The sequence below is a fragment of the Pteropus medius genome, unplaced genomic scaffold, assembly GCF_902729225.1.
Source record: "Pteropus medius unplaced genomic scaffold, Ma_sr-lr_union100, whole genome shotgun sequence".
Classification (NCBI taxonomy): domain Eukaryota; kingdom Metazoa; phylum Chordata; class Mammalia; order Chiroptera; family Pteropodidae; genus Pteropus; species Pteropus medius.
This window is the reverse complement of record NW_024347791.1, coordinates 9,687,599-9,704,938: the sequence shown is the minus strand read 5'-3', so window position 1 is coordinate 9,704,938 and position 17,340 is coordinate 9,687,599. Positions and strand designations below refer to the sequence as shown.

At 40.5% G+C, this 17,340-nt stretch overlaps 1 protein-coding gene and 1 pseudogene across 2 annotated transcripts in view; one reads left to right on the top strand and one right to left on the bottom strand.

The window, feature by feature from the left end:
• Positions 1–17,340, top strand: part of SLC17A8 (solute carrier family 17 member 8) — a 38,742-nt gene that overhangs the window by 7,303 nt on the left and 14,099 nt on the right. For both annotated transcript variants that reach the window (XM_039877997.1, XM_039877996.1), the window contains exons 2-6: positions 3,357–3,609; positions 9,448–9,566; positions 11,407–11,521; positions 12,934–13,021; positions 16,848–16,934. In XM_039877997.1, coding sequence (XP_039733931.1) covers positions 3,357–3,609; positions 9,448–9,566; positions 11,407–11,521; positions 12,934–13,021; positions 16,848–16,934 — 662 coding nt within the window. The remainder of the gene's footprint in view (positions 1–3,356; positions 3,610–9,447; positions 9,567–11,406; positions 11,522–12,933; positions 13,022–16,847; positions 16,935–17,340) is intronic.
• On the bottom strand, positions 3,003–3,164 carry LOC120615307 (uncharacterized; annotated as a pseudogene).

The following is a 17,340-nucleotide window of genomic DNA, read 5'->3' as shown; positions in this document are numbered from 1 at the left end:
TCTCTCCCATTGGCAGGCCCCAGTATGTGCTCAATCTGGGACTTGGTTCTAATTATTGGTCTGGTGTCCAGAAAGGGAGGTGCGAACAGATCCTGAAGCGTGTCAGCATTGTTCTGTAAGTCACCTGCTATATTTGAGGCTTTTGCATCGTTTTCAAGTAAGGCGGGGGAGGAGCCTCTATCTTCCAACGAGGGGGAGTGGCCACTTCTGCAGGTCCAGGGGTTCCGAGGAATGTAGGGTGTTAGGTGTTCAAGTGCAGCTATCCCCTAATCCAGGTCTCAGATATCTTCCCACCCTAAATTTTAAGGATCCTGTTTCTTATCAGGATCTTGGCTTTGGTGTAAGAGACATACCTAAGTTCAGAATTCTAGCTTCTCTGGAGTTCTGCTGTTTTCAAAGCTAAGTTTTTGTCTTGGAATATTTTTAGACTTGCAGAGAGGTTGTAGTACAGAGATTTTCTATATACTCCTGACTTGGTTTCCTCTAATGTCAATGTTTTACGATACATTTATCCAAACTAAGACAGCACCATTGTTACCTTACTAATTAAATTTGACACTTTTTAAAACTTTCATTACTTTCTCCACTAACGTCATTTTTTTCTGTTCCAGGATCCAGTTTAGGATACCACACTGCATTTAGTCATCATGTCTCTTTAGTCTCCTCTCATCTGTGACTGTTTCTCAGCCTTCTCTCTTATTTTTCACGACTCAGGCAGTTTTGAGGACTACTGGTTGGGTATTTTGTAGAATGTCCCTCAGTTTGTATTTGTCTGATATTTCTCTTATGATTAGACTAGGGTTGTGAGAAATACTACAGAGGCAAAATGTCTGTCTTGTTACATCTTATTGGGGGTACATGCTATCAACATGACTTATTACTAGTGATGCTAACCTTGATTGCTTGGTTAAGGAAGTGTTTGCCAGGTTCCTCCACTTCCTGTACTGCATTTTTGGGAATCAAGTCATTAAGTCCAGCCCACACTCAGAGGGAATTCTGCCGTTTTTACAACGTGCCTGATCTTCAGTTCCATCTGCTGTCCAACTGCAGGAGAGAAGGTCTCTTTAAATGGTGACAAGGAAGCAACCGACTATCCCACTTTCCTTTAACTTGGTGATTGATTGCTTGAATCCTGACATTTTTCTCTCTTCGAAGCATCAATGGCATTTAATAATAGCCACTCAACTCCATGGAGAAATTGCTATTTCTCCCGTGCCTCCCCGGTAACCAGAGATATTGCATGAACCAGTGCATCCCTTTCCACCTGCATTCCATCCCAGTTCACCACAGGTGAAACCACACACCAGAAACACTCCACTTACCACCTGTGCTACAGTCCTCATCACCATCCAGCTAGTGAGAAATAAAATTTAAAAATTTCATTTTTAGGATCTGCTCCCTAGAACTCTCTCTTAAGAACTCCCCACCTCAGAGACTCTGCCTAAGAAGTAGGGCACAGAACTCCTCAACTTTTAGATTTTCAGTCTTTTCTCTCCTAATCATCTCTTATCTTCTCTTAGTCTAGCAGTATATTTTCTTATCTATGGTTTATTTTCTCTCTTTCTCCAATTTTCCCCAAATATCTTTACAATAACCAAACCTCTCTGTGCTTCTTAAAGCTCAGCACAGGGACCGTAGACTTGATACCTAGAGTGCAAAGCAGGCCATATGGCATTTTTTTTTTTTTTTGACAAAGACACACTTTACATGTTAACACATAGAAATAGTCCCCACTTCCACAACGAAACATGCGGTATCATTCAAAGTTCTTAGTTGCAGTCAACAGAATCCGCTCTAGCTTAAGTGGAATGGAATTCAGTGAAACATGTTAAAAGGTCTCAGACTCTATGGGAGGACCAGATCTGGATGCTCTACCTCCAGGAAAAAGGCGGGAGAGAACATATTCTATCGTACTGCTAGACGATTCTAGATAAAACACAGCCACCACCAACGCATGCCTCTAAGTACTGATTATGATGTCGTCCAGCTATCCTGCCACAACAGTCACAGGAGGACCAGTTGCCTCCACCACTGCGTCTGCCACCATTTGCATTTCCATTTCCCCTTCATACTGCATTCTCCTCTTATTGCTTCCTTTGGCTTCTAAATCTCACTCAAGTGCTTCTGCTTTGTCTACATCACATAGCAGCATCATAGATACAAAAGAGCATAGAAAAAGTAATTTTCTCTGCTGGTAAGGCAGGACCCAAAATGTCAAGGGCAGTTACGATATTGAGCATCCATAAATGGTGGTTGACTATGCATATTTGCTCCTAGTCTAATTTTTGTTTTTCTACTCCTGATAGAAATATGTGTACAAAAAATATTTCCTTTCCTCCTCATTTTAACTTCAAGAAAAGCAATAGTGCAATTGTAATGTTAAATGGCAACTGAGTTGAGTGTTGGGGGTGACAATAGGGAAGGTTAGGGACTTTAGTAAACAGGAGAGCCAATTATAGCCATGACAGAATGTGGGCCTAATAATTCCAGATCTTCAGATTTTTCGAAATAATCCAAAGGGTTACACTATGTGAGCGGATGTAAACAGTTCCTTTTATAATTGACAGACAATGTTCAGTGTGCTCAATTACTTTTTTAAAAGAAGAGAGTAAATTCTCTGCAATGGTCATATCATAACCTGAACCTACAGAAGTCAATGAAAAATCCTATCATCTGGTTAAAAGATGCCAGAGGATCACCTGCTTAGAAGAAACACCTAAGGAGGAAAGAAAGGCTACACAACCACCTGCACATGTTCTATGATAGAAAATGTACCTCCCTACCTTCACCTAGCATTTGGTTAAGACTTAGAAAAAGAGGAAGAAGAAAAAGAATCTACAAATTAATTTCCCACTGTATATCTTTTTAGTAAGCTTCCAATGACATTAAAATGAAGGTCAAATGTAATAGCCGTCTGAGTCATGCAATGTAGATGAAGTCTGTTGGTCCCCTTCAGGAGGAGACTCAGTAATGCTCATTGTCGAAGATGCAGCCTCTGGTCCTGGGCTTTGTTTCCTCATCCATAAAGCGGCAAGATAACACTGTGTACCTCAAGGAGTTGTTACGAGATTCAAAAGACTTAATGCCTATAAAAGTACAACACAATATCCAGAATATCAGTAATTTTACTACACTTGATCTTAGCCAAAAGGCCAAGAAGCGATAGTAATTTTAGCCATTATAACTTAATTTAGTAATAATAATGATGATGGTAATAATAACTTTTAAAAATGCAGGCTGCATTATCTTTTGTGTTTTCCTTTCTTTTTTGTTGGTACGCTTTTTCTTTCTGACTAGTGCTTTTTTTTTTCCCTAATCCTGGCCTTTCTTCTCTGTGCATTCTTTTTCCACTGTAGAAAAATTGATGGGACCAATGAGGAAGAAAATAATATTGAGCTGAACGAGGAAGGAAGGCCAGTGCAGACGTCCAGGCAGAGCCCCCCACACTGTGACTGCCACTGCTGTGGCGTCCCCAAGCGTTACATCATTGCCATCATGAGTGGGCTGGGATTCTGCATTTCCTTTGGGATCCGGTGTAATCTTGGAGTTGCCATTGTGGAAATGGTCAATAACAGCACTGTCTATGTTGATGGAAAACCGGAAATTCGGGTCAGTATCATCAGTCTATGGTGGGAGCTCTCGTGGCCACAGCTGTGTAAATACTTCATTATGTGAAAGACAGAGAGAAAACACTGCATTTCATTCATCGATGTGACAAAAATGTAGCAACGGGTCTAAAAATTACCATAATTTTGAATTTTGAACTATAAACTATAGTTTGAAATAGTGGCAACAACTGTCATGTGATATGAATGTGTTTATATTTTCTACTAGTAATAGAGTCTTAGGTACTGCTAATGTAACTGTGGTCTGTTGCCTACATTCATAATTGCAGAAAATGCAACATTTTGGTTAGCAGTTAGTAGAAATAAAGATGCCGATTTTTTTCTCATTCGAGTTCACAGATCCACAGGATTCCATCCACAGACTCCAGGTCGGGAACCCCGATAAGAGAACAGTAGAGTGTGGGGGTGAGCATCGAGAGATGGAGGCAGCAAGTTATAGAGGGGTCAGGTCACGTAAAGGCTGGTAAACCACATCGAGAGTCACAGATGGGCTTTAAGAACAGAGGTGATACGATCAGTTCTGTGCTCCACACTCATCACTGTCCAGCGAGTGATCTCCCAATGGATTGGGATTGAAGTGAGGGCAGGCAAGACTCCCAGTTCAGAGGCTCTTGTAGTTGTAAGCAAGCGTACTCTGAAGTGACTTAAATGGTATTGTTTTTATGCATTGCTGGAAAGAGAAAATCAGGTTTGTTTCTTAAATGGTAGGCCTAAAGAAGTATTGAGGTGATGGAGGAAAAAACAAAAATATATGCCCTGTAGATACCCAAGAAATACATGTTTCATTGTGTTGAACACACGCACTGGAATGAAATCCATCCATTTGCAGGGAGGCATCTAATCATCCCACCCACCGTGGCAGGAACATTTAGACCAGAGTTCCCCAAGTGGGTGTCTGGCAAATCACCGTTCTGTAGGTTGTGCTGTGAAGAAGGCGTTCAAAACGGGAGGCTTTGCCATGCTTTGTCCTATGAGAAGCTCCGAGAGGAGGCTGTGATATGCAGTATTTCCAGGAATCGATTGCAGAACGCTTTCTTTCATGCTACATCTATCAGCATTACTCGGAAGAATTCTTGCCAAGGGCCGATTTGGGAAAATGTGATTGATTTCAATTCATTAAAAAGAAGTCTTTTTTTTTTTAAATCTGAGAGATTATTCTGCTAAAAGAAAAGAGTGCCATGGAGATTCTTCTAACTAGTATCTTCTTGATGCTGAATATATTTTAAAGGATGTCCTGGTTGTTTATTTTTTAAGGGGGAAGTTGAAGAGTGGGGGGCATGTCATGCATTTTTAAAATAAAGAATGATGTACTCTAGCGAGGTTTCAGATGCGTATCACATGAGTTCTTCCAGCCTTGTGTGAGCAAGGCCAGCTAATTAAAACTTGTCTGCTGAGGCCCACATCAAAATGGGATGCTGGTTTGCATTTGCTTGTTGTCTGAAAAGAGGCAGAGTCTGCTTTGAGTCATATGGAAAGGACATTTTGATAAACCTGAGGAACAATGCTAGTGTGTGCTCTCTGGTTTCTATGGTCCTGCCCTCTGGAGTCTTAGAGAAACTTAATGTCATTTCAGTGTGTCAGAAGCTCTAAAACTACTCTAATTTATTGCAGGCCATTTCTTTCTTATCCAAACAGAACAAAACATAGTTATCAGTTGAGCATGTTCAAACTGGTGGCAAAGAAAGGCTCTGAATGGCCGATAATTTTGTTTGTTTGATTTTCATTTTATGGAGGAGAGGAAAAAACTATTTTGCACTGAGAAAATCTTAAATCCTCATTTTCTAAAGAACGTTAGCAGTATGAATAGGTAGGTCTTACTATATATGGCATATATTCTACCAGTGGTATAAAAGGTAATTTTAGCTGATGTGTGAATAATCATTTGCAGGGTAATATGAGTTTTAAAGCATCTGACTCACTTTGAACAGTTTCTGGCATATGGTAAGCAATAAAAGACAGAAGTTTGAGGAAGTTGGCAGTAGTTTCTCATTACCCTCAGGAAACGCCGAGACTCCTTCCTGTGAGTCATGAGCCCCGTAGGGCTAAGAGGACAGGCTTTGGAGTTGGCCAGACCTGGTTCTAAACTTGACTTTTATTTATTAACTCTGAGACCTTCTGTTTTGGTAAGGGATTCTTGGTTGCAAAAGAATAGAAATGCAGTGAAAACAGTTCAGGTTAAAAAGGGGATTATGTTAAGGCTGTCAGGGACCTCATGAAAGTGAGAAAGCAGATCTGCTGTGTGAGTTTGTGCAATCTGTGCCCTGGACAGGTGGTGGGGGGACAGCCTGAGATGGGCCTGAAATCTACGCTGTCTTCCACTGCAGAGAGGAAAAAAAGGAATCTTTACCTAATTGTTTCCAAGGCATGAACAGAGGCTCCGGCAGGAAGGGCAGAGTGGAGCCTGACCCTGCAGGAACTGGGAAATGTTTAGCTCAGCTCTCCAGCTTGCTTGCTCCTCGTGGCTTCTCCTCTGCTTCCATCTGAGTGGGCTTCATTCTCCTGGGCTCCCCATGGACTGCTGTCTTTCTTTTTCCATGGTTTCCCACTGCCCTCCAATGCTGAAGATCCTTGAGCCTTCGCCTTGCCAGGGAGCCAACTTCCTTGGCCCTGACTCCAATGTGACTTGTGTCAATTCAAGTGTTCAGTATTAACTAGAATCTCTGGGTTCACATGAGACAGAGAGACAGACAGATGAGAGAGACAGACAGACAGACAGAGACACCAGCCTTGGCTCTCTCTATTGAGATGTTCAGTCAGCAGGAGAGAGACCCTTGTTGCTGGGGGGAGGGAGGAATCCTCTTAGAAGGAAATGTGAGCAGGGAGGCAGGAATCAGCATTTCTAGAAATTCTTTGCTAACCGTCATTGCCCTTATTGTGAAATGGGAATAAAAGGGCTGCTTTGCAGATCAGATTTGGTACTAATATATTTAGTACCTCTGTTAATTTCCTAAGGCTGCCATGACAAATGATCACAAACGTGGCTTAAAACAACCGAAATGTATCCTCTTAAAATTGTGGAGCCCAAAAGTCCAAAATCGAGGTGTGAGCAGGTCCACACTCCCTCTGGAGGCTCTAGGGGAGAATCCTTCCTTGCCTCTTCTAGTTTCTGGTGGCTCTAGGCAGTACTTGGCTGTGGCCACATAACTCTAATCTCAATCTCCTTGGTCTTCACGTGGCCTTCTCCTCTGTCTCAAACCTCCTTCTGCCTTTTTTTTTGTGAGGATACTTGTCATAAGATTTTAGGGCACAGCTGGATAATTCAGGATAACTCATCTCAAGATCCTTGACTTCATCATATCGGCAAAACCTTTTTCCCAAATAGGGCAGCATTTACAGATTGCAGGGATTTTGTGTGCATAACTTTTGGGCGTCATTTTTTAACCTAACACAGTATCTGACGCAGTGCTTGGCTTATAGGGATGATTTGTACATGGGGCCATTGTGATTCTAATGGGGCTCAAGTGATGATGAAAGTCAGTTCTCAGCAGGACCAAGTGCTCTTCTTCATATACCTTTTCCTTCAGAGAATGAACAGAAGCACCATCCCTTCTGAGAGAAAGGCATGAGCAAGGGACAGTGTGATGGACGATCAGCTACTGGATGAAGTGGGTTCCTCTGCTTTTGATCCTTGGTTCTTTGGATCCTACTGTGACTCAAGGCAAAGAAGTCTAGTCTCTACTTTTTAGTAAGAAAGCCAAGTCTTTACAAATAATGGAAAGAATGTAGTGTTTTGGGTCAGGCAGGTAAGAGGTCTCGATCTCAGCTCTCATTGTCACTAGTTGTAACTAGTTACTTGTAACTAGTATGACTTGGGCAAGTAAATTTATCTCTCTAAGCCTCAGTTTCCTCATCTACAATAAAAGAGTTAATAATAATTACCTCTCGATGTTCTAAGGATTAAAGGAGGAAATATGTGGAAGGTGTCGTAACAAAATCATGTCCGTTTTCTGCTCAAAGCTTCCAGTGGTTTCCATCTCTCTTTCAGCAAAAGCTAAGGTTCTCATAATGACTTAAAGAGCCCTTCATCATTTGAACCTCTGACTTTAACTCCTACCCTCCTCTCCCTCAGGCAGTATTCTCCAACTATACTGATGTCCTGTGGTTCCTCTAATACACAAGATACATTCCTACCTCAGGGCCTTTGCACTTGCTATTTCTCTGTCCGAAAAGCTCTCCTCTTAAACAATGAATACACAACTTGTTCCCTTCCTTCCTTTAAGTGCTTTACTTAAAAATCATCTCCTCAGTGAAGCCTTTCCTGGCCACTCTGCCTAAAATCATACCCTACCACACTCCTACCCAACGCTTCCTATACCCTTTCCTGCTTTATTTTTCCTCTTCATCACTGATCACCATCCAACACAGTCTGTACTTGTTTATTATCTGCCATCCCTGCTGGCATCTTCGCGAAGACAGCAATTGCTATTGACATTCACTGCTGCATCCCTAGTGCCTGGAACAATGTGTGGCACGTGGTAGCATGAAATAAAAATTCGATGAGCTGATTCAAATTAATGATTGTTAGTTCCATTTTATTCTTGAGCTTCAACTTCCTAATCTGCAAAATGGGAAATACAGCCCAGAGTACAGGCCAATGTTACCTGGACTGTGATGATTGAGAAGGCAAAGGCAATTTGCTTGTGAGCTTGTATTTACACTGTCTGACACCTGACCGGCACACAGGAGGCACTAGGTGAATGTTGAATAAATGAGCAAATAAATACATACTAATTAGTGAGAGGAAAATAAACGGCGATGAAAGTTTATAAGACAGAGTATGTAGCTAATTACGAACCCTTACTCCAAAATAGGAGCACCTTGCATTTTGATATCAATGCTTTCCAAAGCCATTTATTTATTTGGCAAATATTTACTTATACCTTCTTGTTCCAGGTCTTTGTTTTAGGTACAGAGGCTATAAAGTCAAAAGTACACGGATGCTCCCTTAGCGTTGCTTGCCACCCAGTATGGGAAGTGGACAGGTGGATGACTAGTTTGAGAACAGCACGGTGTGGGGGTCATGGCTGTAAGAACAGGGGTCCGTGGAACAAGCACAGGAGGAAGTGACCACATCAATTCCGGGGAGTGGAGGGATTTCCTCAGAGGAAGGGACATTTGCAGGGAGTCCAAAATAGAGCGAATTACTTTGCCTGGAGAAGAAAGTGAAGAGAGGGGCTCCAGTCCTAGACAATCACATTTTCAGTGACTTAAGAGTTGTGGAAGGCTATTTTATTGCCATCGTCATCATCATAACAACAATGGCTGCTAACATTTTTGAGTCTACACTATGTTCCAAGCATTATCTTAATGTGTTAAATGCAAAATCTCTAACCTACTAGAAATATTCATGCTGTTTATCCCCATACAGCCTATAGGTAGGTAGAATAAGTTTCATTATCCTTGTTAAATGAGAGACTTTTAAGACTCTCATTCTTTTTGTGCTTTCAGTAAACTAGTTATCTGAATAACCTAGTAAATAATCTAGTAAACCTAGAACTAATTTTTTGTTTTCTTCACAAGTTTTTTTTTTTTTATTTTCTTCTTAGCACTTGTCATTATTAGGGGGATGTTTGTATATGTATATATATTTAAATTTGTGCATAATCTCTCCTTTTTTTCACTAGAAAGTGAGCTCCATGAGAGTAGGCACTTCGTTGTATTCATTGCTATATCCCAAGCACATAAGAGGCACTCCATAAATATTTGTTGCATAAGGGAAGGAAAGAAGGAACTTGTGGGTTATTATGTAGGATCATCAGTGAAAAATGGCGGTCAAGTATTTATTTTACAAACACAACTGTATCCAACTTCTCATTTTCAGACAGCACAATTTAACTGGGATCCAGAGACGGTGGGCCTTATCCACGGATCTTTTTTCTGGGGTTATATTGTGACACAAATTCCAGGTGGTTTCATTTCAAACAAATTTGCTGCTAACAGGTAAGATAAACTGATAGAACATGAGTACTGCACAAATTATAACATGGCTTTGTACTTTTACCAAGTCTGTATAGCTGGCTCTCAATTTGGGGGTACAGAATGAAAGATAAGAGCCATTCCAATAGATGTGATTCACAGATCCCATATGATCCTATATGATCCTATTCTTAAGAGTCTCTCTTTATTTACCTTTTTGTTTCATCTAATTTATCTTGCAATTCTTTCAGTGTTTATGTACTATAAAAAGCAATTAACTGAGAGTCAGGAGAAGCAGCTTCTAGACCCTAAGTAACTCACTTGGTGATATTTATTGAGTCACTTTCCTTCCTTCTCTAAACCTCAGTTTCCTCATCTGTGAAATGAAGCATGGATTAAATTGTGTTTGAGCTCCCTTTGACCAGTGACATTCTGTGATCCTCTGTACTATGTTAATATCATCCAGTACATTGCAGGTTTTGTCATGTGAGTAGTAGGGACTTGCCTCTAGATTACAAGGTATCTTTAATGCCCTTGATATTCTATATGATGTTTGAGCAATTAAAAGTGGTCAAGACAGAATGAGCTGCCTCAAAAAGCAATGGGTTCTCTGTCACTAGAGGTATTCAAGCAGAAGACGATGGCCACTTGGAGGAGATGTATGGTATATATGCACTAGAAAAGGAGTGTGCTAAAACTAAGGTATCTCCAGGTCCCTTCCAATTGTGTGTCCTGTGGGACTCTACATATATGGACTTTGTGAAGTGTGCATTTATAAGGCAGGTTTTTTCAAGCTCTAAAACACAACTCATTAGATGGTAATGATATCAATATAACGATTTACCAATGAACATTTTCTAAAAAAAGAGAGAGAAATAGAAGATGATCAAACAGAATAAAATAGAACGGAAAATGTCTCAGTCCATTGCACATTTAAGTATTGGTCTTTGAAACTTGTTTTGATTATTTTTGTGTGTATGAGTATGTATTGGGTTTCAGTATAAAATATATGTTATTTTCTGGGTCAAGTTCAAAAAAGTTTGAAAATCACTACCATAAGATATAAATATGTATAAGCAAGACAGTATTTACTTACGTTCTTGTTTAATTTGTGTTCTTTATTTATTGTCACTTACCCATTGAATTCTTTTTAACAAGTGATAAAATATTGACTTCTATGGTATCTGGGGTTATTGCTTACACTTCTGCCCTAAAAAGAAATCATGCATAATATGACTTCACGGCATGTAAAATGGGCCAAAGCATCATTAACACATGTGAGAAAGGAAGAAAATACTGGCCGTTCTCTTTTCCTAGGACACTTCTGTCCAGGCAGGGAGGAGAAGGCAAGTGGCACTGGACAGAGAGTTGGGGGCTGACACAGGTACACAGCCTGTCTTGTGCTTGGCTGGTCCAGGACATAGCATGCTTCTCACTTTACCAGTAACCCCTTCTGGTAAAGTGACAGCAGAACCGTGAAGCAGGAGACGCAACCCAAATGTGTACAAGTCACGAGGTAATAGTCAGAATGAATGGATCAATTAGGTAGAACCAAGCAGAATGGTGGGTCGATGGCAAGCTCACCTCATGCTGGTCAGTCTCCAGCTTTAGGACCTCATCCAAGCAGACACATCTGTACTGCCAAAAACCTGCCTGTAATTTGGTCCAGGCACTGGAGCTTGAGAATCAAAGCAGCCTAACACTCTAGCTTGGGACCCACTGGACTCTAACACAACATCTATTTCTCTTTCTATTAACTTGCATAGTGATCTTCCATGAACTGTCAGGGCCATTTCTGATTTTTAACTGAAGTGCCACATCTGTGAGCAGGCCTGCCTAATAACACAGTGTTTTGGTCTCTCAGGGTTTTTGGAGCTGCCATCTTCTTAACATCGACCTTGAACATGTTCATTCCTTCTGCTGCCAGAGTGCATTACAGCTGTGTCATGTGTGTCAGAATTTTGCAAGGTCTAGTGGAGGTAGGAGATTCTTTCCTTACCAGTTTTTGATATCGCTGGAGACATCGTGGTCCTTTAGAAAATTCAGCTTCTTAAGAAAACCCCTTTGACTCAGTTTTCCTGTCTTCTACCTTGTCTTGCTATCTCAGCTATATGGTTATGGCTACTATTATGAGTACTTTAATTTAAAAACCTTGTGTGTTTCCAAATTTAAACACAGTGGAGGACCACTTCATACAGCACAGAATTTCACATGAGCTGGAAATGACCTTGGAGATACTTTAATCCAACCCCTTTCATTTAATAAATGATGAAACTAAAGCCCAAAATCTACAGTTCACATAGTAAGAGCTTTTTCCATTGAAACAACTTAAAGGGATTTAATAAATCTGTAAATTTTCAAGAGTGTACTCTTATACAGAGATTTAATTCGATGAAGGAGGTAGCATGATATAGAGACAAAGGATGAATATTTTGGATTTTGCTGGCCATAGGCAACTGGTCAACTCTGCTATTGCAGTGCAAAAGCAGCCAGAGACAATATGTAAACAAATAGGCATGGCTATGTTCCAATAAAACATTTTGGATACTGAAATTTTAATTTCATGTGATTTTTACATGCTATAGAATTTTTTTTTTCAATTTTTTTGCTTACCACTTAAAAATGTGAAAACTATTCTTTGCTTGGGGGCTGTACAAAAACCAATAGTGAGCCAAATCAGGCCATAGTTTCCCAAACCCTGATGTAGAGAAGTGTTTCCCAAACACAGTCGTTCACCACTAAACTTTGTCACTTCTGTCATGTCTGTGTATAATTTGTACGATTGTTTAATGACAATTTTTCCCTAGATTAATTCACTTAAAACACCAAAAACCAGAAAAACCCAAAGAACTTCCTCATAAGCAAAAACATCTTTGAAATCATGGGTTTCATGTGCTAGTTACATTTTTTTCTAAAGCATATTATTATATATATGTCATGATTATAATAAAAACTGTAGGTTGTTGTAGCATCTCAAGTCCAACTCTAGAGGGACATATACCACGTTTTGGAAAATACTGATGTGGTAGAAAGAACACGATATTAGCAGCTGTGAAGACTAGAGTCTAGCTACTTAATGTCTCTGAACCTCAGATTCTGTACCTTAAATGAGAGGATAGACCCACTGATTGCAGAAGTCCCTTTCTTCAGTGATATTCTGTAATAATGTGAAATATAAACCCCCTTTCCCATTCCCTACTATGCTCACATTTGAACTGGTCTTTAAGTTTCAGTATCTGTGCTGTCAGTCAAAATAGCTGACACGTGCTACTTAGTATCTGAATTGGGCTTTTATATTGTAGCCTGTGTTAAAGAATCAGGATCCACGTGTTTTTTAACACAAAAAGAAACTGGAGTCAAATTAAATAACCCATTTTCGACCATTTGCCAGGGTGTGACCTACCCAGCCTGCCATGGGATGTGGAGTAAGTGGGCACCACCTTTAGAGAGAAGCCGACTGGCCACAACCTCTTTTTGTGGTAAGCATATTATAATCATAACAAGTTTTATTTAGGAATGTTTTTGATTTCCAAAGACCATAGCATTTATTTTTTTTTACATAACGGAAGTCCACAGGTGAGTGGTTGCCGGTACTGGTTCTGCTGCTCAATGATCCATCCAGGGCCTCAACATGTTCCGACTTTCTACTCCACTGTCTCAGAGTGATTGTTTTTTACTCTCGTGTTTGTTCCCAAGATGGCTGTCACAGCTCCAGGCATCAAGTCCACATCCAAGGCAGGAAGACTTGGGAAAGGGTGTCCTAGCCATTTCTGTTCCTTTCATCAGGAAAGCAAAAACTTTCCCAAAATGCCCTAGCAGAAGTCCACTTCTATTTCATTAGCCCTAATTGTGTCATATGCTTTACTAACTGCAGAGGACGCTAGGAAAGCAAGAGTCTAGCAAAGCCCTATTAGTAGAGAAAGGTAAGAAAGAAGGGCTTGAAAGGGGTTGTTGGATTAGCCTGCAAATGATATTTGCCAAAGTCAAAAATGGAAGAGAGAGATTCAAGCCCCCTACTCCTCTTCTTTCTACAGATGGAGAAATTGAAACTAAAGTTTAAAGCGTAGTTTCACTGAACTGAAACGAAAGTCCAAAAAAACTTGCCCAAGGTCACACAGCTACTAAGTTACAGAGCTGGAGCCAGATCACCTGATGCTAGATTCAAACCTTTCCTTACCACACACTACTATGTAAATATTGTCATCGAGACCTTTGAATTAATTTTCACCATTGTATTCCAGGTAAAAATGAAGGGGAGATCATCCAGTTTACTTAAAAGTAAATTAGTGGCCCTTTAGATACTGATGTAACTTTAATTCCTGGGTCTCCCAACTTTACCTTGCTAAGGTTGCCTCACTCAAAGCTATGCCTTTGGCACTGATCCCTACATATCTTTACGAGTAATCAGTGTTCTGAAGGGTTTACCTAGGTGTCAATCACAAACTGAACGAGGACAGCACATGCTGCCACCATCAGTACAGTTGTAACTTTTTTTTTTTTTTAATGAGGGAAGGGACCCAGGAAGACAAAGTGCTTTAGGCTGCAAAAGTCACAATGGGGCCTGAGCAGAATTAGGATCAGAATTTAGATCTGTCTAGTTTTTCGAGCTAGTGCATGCCTTTCCTAAGAGAAGCTAACCTGTATTCCTAGCTAAAGGAAGAAATAAAGCTGCCTCTTTATTTCTGTGAATACTTTTATTTATTTCTCCCTCAGTCTCTCTACCTCCTTTAATAATTAATAATAATAATAATAATATCATCCATGGGAATTTGGTGTGTAATATTCACCAATGTGCCTATTTTGTACTTAGTTCGGAACTGTATACACAGCTGAGAGGTCTTCACATCTTTAGCCTCTCTCGTCCTCAGAAACCATTTCTGTCCTCGTGTTTGAAGTTCAAGATCATCTCCACCCCCACTACTGACCTTATACCAACTCTAGAAGAATATGATATTCTGCCCCAGCTGATCTTGTGAATTGTCAGATCCTTGACCTTATTTTCCTTGGATGGTTTATTTATAAGGCCTTTCATTTTAATTTGCCAGCAAAACAAGAATGACTAGTGCCACTCCCCATCCTTAGTGTCTTGAGAGCCCTCAAAGGGCTGATTTAAGAAATGGTTTGACTCTCAGGGGAAGTTACCCGATCAAAGTCACAGGCTTTATTACATTTCCCAGCTAATATGTGGCCTCGGTTTCAAAGAACAGCCAAGGGAAACTCATAAGAAGGAAATCCAGGCTTGGGGCTAACTAGTTCTTATACTTCAAAAATAATGGAGTTGAAAGGAACTTTAGAAACTATCTAGCTATAATCATTGTTTTACAGAGGAAAAGGAGGCTGAGGAAGGAAAAAGATATATAAATTCTCACAGCTAGTGAGGACAGAACTATGAACCCTCCCACCCCCAATTCGCCTATGCCCCAGTTTCCACGCCATTCGACAAGCATCGAGGGCCCCCTCTCTCCTCTGTGGTGAGCACACAGAGGGATGGAGGCACTGTCAGTCCCAGGGCCGTTTGGTCACGAAGTGCCTATAGGCAAATGCTAAGGAGATGCGGGTGTGTGATAGGAGATTATATTCAGCTGTGTGTGGAGGATAATAAAGAGTTTGTTGAATAGGGAAGAAAGACAGTTTCGAGTCATAAAATTTCCTCAGGACAAGAATGCCTCTTACTGTGAGGAACTATAGGGCGTTTCTGAGTGGAGGAGGCAGGCCTGAATTATTAAAAGGTAAGGGTATAAAGCCTTTGGATTCCTACAGACCTGGGTTCCTGTCACTCATAGCTGTGTGACCTCAGGCAATTTACCTCCTCTCCCTCAGCCTTGGTTTCTCTGTAAAATGAGAATGATATTGGTACCAACATCATCAGGTCGAAAGTAGGGTTAAATAAAATCATGGGTCCAGAATGCTTGGCGCAGTGCTGGGGTCACAGGAAGCCCCCAATACACCCTAGTTGTGGTGGGTTATCCCCTGACGTTCCCTGTCCTGGGCAGTCCTTTGCATCACCTAAATGTGAGCCTTCCACCCCCCACTCCTGGGGTCTTTGGCCTGGGGAAGAAGACCACCTCCTCCACACCCACAGTGGAGTTGGGTGCAGCTCTTTCTAAATGATATGCCCTGGAATTCTTGCCTTATTAGTTTGAGAAAATCTGAGGTAAAAAAAAAAAAAATTGTGTGCTGTTATTCTGCACAAGACCACAAGACGGTAGCAGTAATAGTTGGCATTTATGCAGCACAGATGTCATTTATTTGATCCTTAAAACAGCCCCGTGAGATAGAGATTTCATCCCCATCTTCTAGCTGAGGAAAATGGTTTGGAGAGATCGAGAGACTTCCTCAGGTGTCACGATGTTTGGATTTCGTATTCCCGGTCGGGCCTTTCATAGCCAGTCAGGCCGAGCTTGGAAAGATGGGGTTTAATCTCCCTTTCTGGAAGATCCCCAAACTCCCGCTTCCCAGAGGCCTTCCTTAACATTGGATTCTGGGATACAGTAGTTCCTTTGGCTGCTCACTTTCTCTGAAGCAAGAATTATTTTATTCACAGCCCAGAGGGAATTTCAGTTAGTTATTTTTTTTGATTCAGTTCAAGTTTCTTAGGAGTTTGCAGGGCTTGTGTTTCTCCAGCAGATATTACAGAGCTGCAGGAGACAGTGGAGGCCAGGTCACTGCCTCTGTCCTCATTATCTTGTCTCGACTAGATAAACATCCACACATAGATAAGTATTTACAAGGTTAACTATTTACAAAATAAAAAATAAACTTAAAAATGTACCTATTTAGGAGGTAGATAGAGACAACAGCCATCCTGGTCATCCTGCCATTTAATTGTTTAAATGTCATTTAACCGTTTCCTGATTTTAAAAAAATAAAAATCAAGCATGATCCTTTAATAGTCTTTCATTTAAAGACCTAGGTGATAATCCTTCTGAACTGCGAGCTCTGAAAAGCACAGCCATACGTTTCTTTACTTGCTGTCTTCAGCACTCAATACTGTGACTGTTTCAAATTTCTCCCAGATTTTTCTCATCTTTTATTCTAATTTGTCATTAACTTCAAATTGTTGTGCCTGAGAAATCTCTGTTGAATCCCTCCATAGTACCTGGATGAAGTTCAAGGACATCCTGGTAACTTTTCCCTCCTGGAAACCCTGCACTAAGGCCCACTGGGAGTCTGCCTGTCCTGCACGGGGACATTCTGACTTCTGCTGGGTCTGATTCATCCTCAGCTGTACCACATGCATTCTAAATGGGCTGGGAGGGCTTGCCTGACTGTTGCTAAACTTCCCTCCATCTTTTCTTGTTCTAGGTTCCTACGCGGGGGCAGTGATCGCTATGCCCCTGGCGGGGGTGTTGGTGCAGTACATCGGATGGGCCTCCGTCTTTTATATTTATGGTGAGTGATTTGACTTCATGAGTTCCCAGGGGTGACTCATGGACATGGCTGAGCACTTACTAAAATAGAAATTATTAACACAAATTTATCATATAAGTGGAATACTTGTCTACCTATGATTCAGTTAACATTTATATTAAAGTCGAGTTTCTTAATAAGCAGAACATTATCTTTCTTTAAATACCAGTTAATAACTATGAAACATTTTCTCCTAGCTGAACATAGTACTGTTTGGGAATATTTTGAAAAATGAAAAATTTAGAGATAAAAGGAAATGAGACCATATCATCAAGACTTTTTTTTTTAAAAAATTTTTAATTATTTCTTTATTTTTTAATTAATTAATTAAAAATTTTATGGTGACATTGGTTAATGAAATCTAATAAGTTTCAGCTGTACATTTTAA